This window comes from Solea solea, chromosome 7, assembly GCF_958295425.1.
Source record: "Solea solea chromosome 7, fSolSol10.1, whole genome shotgun sequence".
NCBI lineage: Eukaryota > Metazoa > Chordata > Actinopteri > Pleuronectiformes > Soleidae > Solea > Solea solea.
In genome coordinates this window covers 27214281-27222222 of record NC_081140.1, presented here as the reverse complement: position 1 = coordinate 27222222, position 7942 = coordinate 27214281, and the positions used below count along the sequence as shown (strand labels likewise).

The 7942-nt window shown below is 36.0% G+C and overlaps 1 protein-coding gene across 1 annotated transcript; it reads left to right on the top strand.

Annotated features, from left to right (window-relative positions):
- The first annotated feature begins 743 nt into the window (after positions 1–743).
- ca4b (carbonic anhydrase IV b) lies at positions 744–7016 on the top strand. Its single transcript, XM_058633023.1, has 8 exons — positions 744–868; positions 1063–1107; positions 1211–1375; positions 2244–2389; positions 2536–2628; positions 3856–3922; positions 4159–4322; positions 4986–7016. The coding sequence occupies exons 1-8, from the start codon at positions 808–810 to the stop codon at positions 5151–5153; spliced, it is 909 nt and encodes a 302-aa protein (XP_058489006.1). The 5' UTR covers positions 744–807; the 3' UTR covers positions 5154–7016.
- Positions 7017–7942: the final 926 nt, after the last annotated feature.

Genomic DNA, 7942 nt, shown 5'->3' with positions numbered 1-7942 from the left:
AGTTTATTTATTTAAGACAGGCGCAGTGGAAAAATGTAAAATATACAAGATTATAGCCTAAGGCTAATTTTCATCTTTTGTCCCTTGGACAGGTTGATGGTCCCAAATGAATATGAATGACCGATTAAAGTTAGTTAACTAAAACCAAACAAAACAGCCATAACAGACAAGTTAGACATTATGCAGAATTGTGTTGGCAGTCTTGGTTTTGCAGGATCTACGTTTGGTAAATGAGTTTAGATGACTTACTTCCTGACTTAACAAACTGTTTGAGTTAATTAATAAACAACAAAGGTTAAAGTGGTTTCTTCAAACAGATGGAGTCAATCTAACTCACCAGGTTTTATAGTGTAAGCAAGTACTTTTTAATTAGTTATATTGAAGTTATAAGCACTAAAGAAAAAAGGTATTTTTTGCACAAGTTACAAAAAGAGGTGAAAGTAAGTACTGTTAATGTGGATTTACATTTTTAAACCACCAACAGAAGTTCCAGATGAATTATCATCTGTCATTTAGTGATGTTGTTCCTGAATAAACTCAAAGATATCTGATTATTTTATGATAACTACTTAATCAAAGCCAGACCCTTAAAGCGAGCAGGTCCAGTCATGACATTGAGAAAATCCGTGTGCAGTTATCAGTGTTTGTAAATGTTTCAGTGGTGAAACTAATCACAAGTCGTAAAAAAAAACTGAAGAATGTTTTGTGGGCGGAGCTGTTCTTATAACCTGCCGGTTAAACACAGTTTTCCATCATCTTAGAGTAGATTCAGTGCAGAGACATTTGGACAAGTGAAGAACATTTAAAATGCAGCTTGCAACTGTTTTGTTTTTGGCGGCATATTTCGTGAAATTTGCCTCAGGGGCAGGTATGTTCTCCAAGTAATTTAAATGAATTCAAATTAGAAGAATTTTCCGTGTGTTTAAAATTGTATTTATTTTTAGTCTTTCACCATATAAGTATGTCCTGATTTTGGTGACAGAAGAGGTTACGCACTGGAGCTTTAAATGTTGTTAAAATGTTAAATTATTTTTTTTAAAATGTCTTCATCTGTTGTTCTAGATTGGTGCTACCAGTCTCAATTTGCATGTAATCGCACCTGCACAGGTAAAACCATCAGGACAAGCCAATGACTGTTTAAAGAAAGACAGAAAACTGTTTATGTAGAAGCAGAGTAACTATTTTCCAACATTCTCTCCTGCCTTCAAAGGTCCAGACACATGGGGAGTGGTTTCTCAACAATGCAATGGTGGAGCTCAATCTCCCATTAACATCGTTACGCGGAAGTTACTGCTGGATGAACGACTCAGTCCCATTCAACTCACTGGTTATCAAGAGGTTTTTAATGGCCACCTCATTAACAACGGTCACAGTGGTATGGCTCTCTTATAGTGGAGATTTTTTTTTTTTTTTAAAAGGATAAAATTGGATAAAAAGACAATAAATCATTACCAAAGGTAAATTTGGCTCTAAAGACACTTAAGGTGGGGTAAACAAAATTTGACAAGTGGTAGAGCCACAGGAAGCTGTAAAACATTGATAAGGTTTGAACATTTGTAACAATAAAAATATATGCCAGGTTCTGCATTTGTCAGTGTTTTCAGGATTTTTTTTTAAACTTTTGGTCTATTGTAAACAACGTTAACTAAAATATGCACACTAACAAACCTATGGACAAAAATGTCCTCATTGAAACACATTCAAATCCATATTTAAATTGACAAAAACTTCACACTTTAAAGGTTTAAAACGTATATCTATGTAATGTATTAATGTATGACGAGGACTGATGTTGGCTTCAAAAATCAAATAAAAAATAATTTATATAATTTTTATCGCTTACTTTTTTATGAGCACACTTTGGTGCTCTAGGTGTGTTAACATGAGTATTTTATGAAATAATAATAATTTTAAATGTATTCATTTTTTAAATAAATGAAATATGTTTCTAAAAATAACCTTGTTTGCATGAAGTACTGTATATTGAAAATAATTCATTTATTATGTTTTTTAGACCATAAAATGAAAGTGCATCTTGACAAAACCATGGCAATTTTAGTGTTACATTTTTTTAAAATTCATTAATATTTGATATGCATGTAAAGGACTGGTTTAAAACATTAAAAAAATAAAATAAAAAATGTGTACAATTTTTAATGTTATGACCACATTTTCGTGCTCTAAGTGTTAACGTAACTTTTTTTGAATCCATCTTAGTCTTAATATTGATTGTTTGCTTTTAGTTCAGCTGGATTTACCCTCCAGTCTAAAGATCAGTGGTGGAAATCTGGCTACAAAGTACAAGGCAGTTCAACTTCACCTGCACTGGGGCAAAGACGGAGGTTCGGGTTCTGAACACTTGATTGATGGAGAGCAATTCCCAATGGAGGTGTGAAATATGGAAATAAAAACATATTATATAGTGTTTGTGGTATATGGTATATGTTGTACCCTAACATCAAATTATTAAATCAATCATGAAGTACTTATGATACCTCAAAAATGTGCATTAACGTGATTTTTGCCACTTAACAGATGCACATTGTTCACATAAAAGAAGAACACAACTCATTATCTCAGGCTGTGAAAGATCGCGCAGGTGTGGCTGTTCTTGGATTTTTCTTTCAGGTGATATTTTTATTTTTATTAACAAAAATGACTAAATCAATAAATAATTGTACTATTGTATTAACTATTATGATTCAATGTGGATACATCCGTGTTTAAATGTGTCTGACCACTTAAAATCTGATGTTTGTCTGAAGCTTGTAAAATAATATATATATATATACATATATACATATATATGTATATATATATACACATATATACATATATACTGTATATATTTGTTATCAGGGGAAAAGGTGAGGAGTAATTGCCAAAATTTATGAGGTCTGATTGACCTCATAAATTTATCAGAAGTATCCAGTTGTTATGATAAAGGACACTTATATGATACTATGTCGATTTAATATAAGCTATCAAAGCTGAGCTAAATATAAGAGCTATGTTGACTTTAAAGGCGACATAGAATGCTTGTATCACACATATATGTTAGTTATGGAGGTCTACTTACATATATTAACTTGTTTTCATGATTAAAAACCTCCTAATCGCTGCAAACGAGCCGATCAAAATATCTCCTCGCTGACGCTCTCGTCAGCCGCGCTGTTTCAGACCAAACAGTTGCTGTGATTGGCCAGCCAACGAGAGCTTTCCTACTGTCCTGTGATTGGCCAGGTACCTGGAAGTGACGTAATAGATAGGCCAGTGCTCAGATACACAGCTCCCCCTCTGGCACGGTGGATGCTCTGCATCTCAGCAGCTACAACGAGACTAGTTCTTCTTCTTCTTCTGCGGTTGAATGTACGCAACCGGATGTGCCCGGACTAGTGCCCGCACCGGGAGGCGCTACGGTGGTGAGGATTTCTGATGACGACATCAAATTAAGGAAGTGTTGATCCGCTTCGCAGAGCCCAGGAAAACAATACAACACTATTTTCTCAGCAGTGGCTGAACTGTTTGTTCTGAAACTTTAGGGTTTCATAAACGAGGTAATGACGCAGATACACACAAAAACGCAGCGTTAATTGGAGCTTCCGGTCTATGTCACCTTCAAGTAATAGATTAAATTGTGAGACATTCCCTTTGGTGGTAATTTAAACTTTAAGAAATGGCCCAAGAATCGAGCCTTGAGGTACACCAGAAAAGTGGTTTCTTATAAAGATTGGAAAAAACACTTTCAACAGTGAAGAAGTCATTTTTGAAATCCCCTATCAACGTTCAGGACATGTATTTGTTTACAAATGTACAAAAATGCAATTTCAGTAACATCTAACTCTTTCCTTTCAGGAGTCAGGCTCCTCAAATAAGAAATTTGATTCCATTATAAACGCCCTGAACTTCACCATACAAGCCAGTAAGTCAAACAACATTGTTTCATTGTATTCCAGCTGCAAAGTCCTGAGCAGTACGCTCTGTTCCAGCGTTAGGCTAAAGTGCAATAGTTTTACAGATAACACCGTGTCATAAAACACTTTTGCTAACATGCAAGCAATAATTCAATCAGAACAATGAAGATGTCAACTTGAACTATTTGCCATAAACCCTACCCCGTAGTTATTTGTGTGTCTTGTTAATGTTTCATGAAAACAGCCAACAGCACCACAGTGAGCGGCATTTCCCTCAACATGTTCATTCCTCCGTCCGACAACATGACTAAGTACTTCCGCTACGATGGCTCGCTCACTACGCCAAACTGTGATGAGGCTGTTGTCTGGAGTGTCTTTGAAAACACAATTCCCCTCAGCAAGAAGCAGGTAACTTTTTAAATATACAGTCACATCCTCTCATAAGTACACACACTTTCCTCTTAATGCACAGATGCTATATTTGCGCCGGCCGGGCCATCGATTTTGTCGCAATGACGCGATGGCCAATCAGATTGTCCCAATGACGTCGCGTATTTTCCAGCATCCAGACTCTACTCTGGGTATTATTTTGTGTATGGGCACTCAGAGCTGTACCACACTTTACTCCATTCGTTTTGAAACCACGCAAGACAATGGTTTCTTCTCTGCTGATGTTTCCACAGCAGAGAGTGCAACAATACTTTGGTTGATGGTGAAAAGAAATGCTACACAACTTCTGTTTAAATTACGGCAACTTGTGGCCAGCGCTTCCATCACTGCATCACAAAATGCAAAAAATAATTAAAATAATAAATGATAAAAAATATTTTCTGGCTTCTGCACAATTCTCGCTACTCTTTGACATGTACTTAACTTCATTAATAACTTTGACATGTAAGACAAAAAAACATTTTGTAATGCCTGAAGATGTGACTTATTAACACCCACCCAGGATGTCCATATAATTATTATAAGTATTATTCCCACAGCAATTATACACAACATGTACTAATATACTGATAATAACAAGTTTTATTTTGACCTTACTTTTTGATTTCATCTTTGTTTTAGCTCGCTGCATTTTCCCAGCTTGAGTTTTCCGACGGAAGGCAAATGGTCGGAACCTTCAGACCAGTACAGCCACTGAATAGGAGGCAGGTATTTTACTCCAGTGGCCATGTTGCTCCAGTTAGTGCCATGTTACTCTTCCTGGCTGCGCTTGTGTCCAGCACACTGTAGCTGCAAAAGACAGCACTGATGTAACAAACTGTGTATTTAAAAGTAAACTATTGTATGTCTTTAGTACATTTGTGTCCGTTGACATGTTCACGGTCGGTCTCATGTGTCACATCTAAAGTTTCGAGGCGATCGGTTAATGTATGCCAAAGTTATGGGGAACTTCCTTTCATGGAGAATTATCAAAATTCACCAAAACGCCGATGGTTGCCGTGGCCACGCCCCTTTTGAATCCGCAAAACCTTTTGACAACGTTTTGCCTTTGATGTGTCTAGTACAAATTGTTGTGGTTTTTTATGTACGGTATGACAAACGTGCTCAGAGGAGTTTGCTCATTTATGTAGGGGTGCAAATCTCCAAAATGGCCGGCTCCTGTTGAGTTGAGGCCATGGTTCTAATAGACTTTTTTGTTTGTCTTGGGCTACTACATTTTCCCATCAAGTTGCTTTAGAGCTCTTGAGCAATGCATGGGTTTGGGCACTATGCCAATTATTGCATTTTCACCAGACCTGACCTCCGTTCAAAGTATCAAGAGTTTTAATTCACGTTAACCCCCTCAAAAATGACTGCAAAGCCACGGTTCCTCACACAAATTTGTGCTCGGGCCCTAATAAAAATAAGAATAGGAAAAAAAAAAAAAACAGGATACAAAAACAAGTCAGTATGAAGGCAAAGTTACAAAATTCAGAGGGCCATGAAAAGTCAAAAATAAAACAAATAGGAAGAAAAATAAGAGCTACTGAGTTGGTGAAAGTTTAGTGCATTCAAAGGTTTATGTCACTGAAACAGAATCATCCACTCATCAGGAAAAGTATATCTGTGTGTCATCTGCATAGCAATTAAAATAATTAAAATTGTGCATCTGGCATATACTGTAATAATGTAATATATTGGACCCTCGGGGTACACCACAGGTATATTGGGTTGCAGGAGACACATCATTACCGACACATCGTAATTAGACGTAATTATGACACACAAAGGATGAAAATTGAGTAGAAATCGACTTGAATATTATTAAGAACATTTGAATAAAGGGTATGTTTCTTAAAGAGGTTGAATCACACAGTTTGTTAAACAATGGACAGAAAAGTACCGTTTATTGAGAACTAGAAATACTGTTTTGTTAACATTTTTGATCAATTCGTTTGGGAATACTCAAGGCAAAATGTCATTAAGATTTTCCTCCTTTTTTATGGTATATATCAAATGTAGATATGCAACAACCTTACTCCTAATGATCTTAGTAATTTTTATTTCTTTTTTTATTATTTATACTAAAGTGTTTCCTCTTTCATCTTTTTAACTGTAATGAAAATGTGGTTCTGTTTGTGTGCATGGAGTACAAGTACTAGAATTCTAATAAAAGAAAACATTCAACTTTAAAATGTAAAACTGTTAGTTTTATGTGAATTTTTTTGTCCACAAAAAACATTTTACCTGGCTTGGTTGTGAGTCATATTCACAAACATCCACCATGTGGCAGCACCGAGCATAACTGAATAAGGCAGCAGTTGGAACATTGTTCTCCCACGTCTCATTAAAAGAGTGTGATGTCCTGAGACTTTCAATATTTATTTGAGTCACGGGGGGTTTCCTCTCTCTTCCTGTGTGGCTCACCTCAAAGACATAAATGTTCATGATACTACTGAAACGAATAAATGCTTGAGTAAAAGAGAATAATGTCGATTGTGATTCAGTCAATCAGTCATCATGTATTTGTTATGGATCAACATTGGTGAAAACTAACGTTAAGATGGAGCAGGACTAACAAAAAAAAGGTCAATTATCAATTACACGTCATGTCATCTTCATTTTAGGGGTCATAGGTGTTTTATGGCCACAGATTAATTATATTTGGGTGGAGAGCAGTCAAAAGTGGCTACCCCGATACTAGAAGTTATCATAATTTTAATTTGTTTTTAGAGCGGGTTTTCTCGTTTTTATTGTTAATGCTTTAGTTTAGTTTTTATTAGTTTTAGTGTAAAAATAAACACACTTCAAATGCTCCCCTAAAGGATTATATATGAAATGAAACTTAGTTTTAGAAACACACAATTCCGTTTCAGTTAGTTATCATTTTTTGTTTTTAAATGCTAGTTTTTATTTTTATTTCATATAACGAAATTTTTTTTTTTTTAATTTTAGTCTACATTATTTTGTTAGCTTTCGTAAACTATGATAACCTTGTTCTGATACTACTATTAACTGCGTTAATATTGCATTTAAAAGAGTCTTCTGATTGGCTCAGGCCGCCTCTGCTTTACACGTCAGCGCATCCTGGATCTTTTTGTCACATTTTTTCTATTGCAGGTCCCAACTTTTCTAAAAAAATAAATAAAAATGGGTTTTTGTACAACATTTAAACGGACTTAAATGTTCCATGTTCAATTCCTTCATTTGCAGACAATAATGAATAGATTGTTTCCTCACTGTGTCTTCATATTCAGGACATCTTTTCTCACTGTGTGTCTGTGTGCAGTGCGCCAGTCCCATCCCCCCACTTCCTCTTCTGTCTTCTTGGTGTGACTCTGAGGTTTAGGTTGTCGTGACAACAGCAGACACAACCCTGTCTGTCTCCCCCTCTCTTTCTCTATTTGCAAAGTTTCTGTTGTTGCAAGCGTGTTGCACACTTACTACACTACGCCACCATCCCCCCCTCCCACACTTCAGCAGAGACGTGCAGGCGTGAGCGAGTTCTCAGAAATACAAATACGATATGAATGTGCGCTTCCTGTTCTCTATAATAATGCAGATGATTGACTCTTGAATGAGAAGCATGTGACTCATGA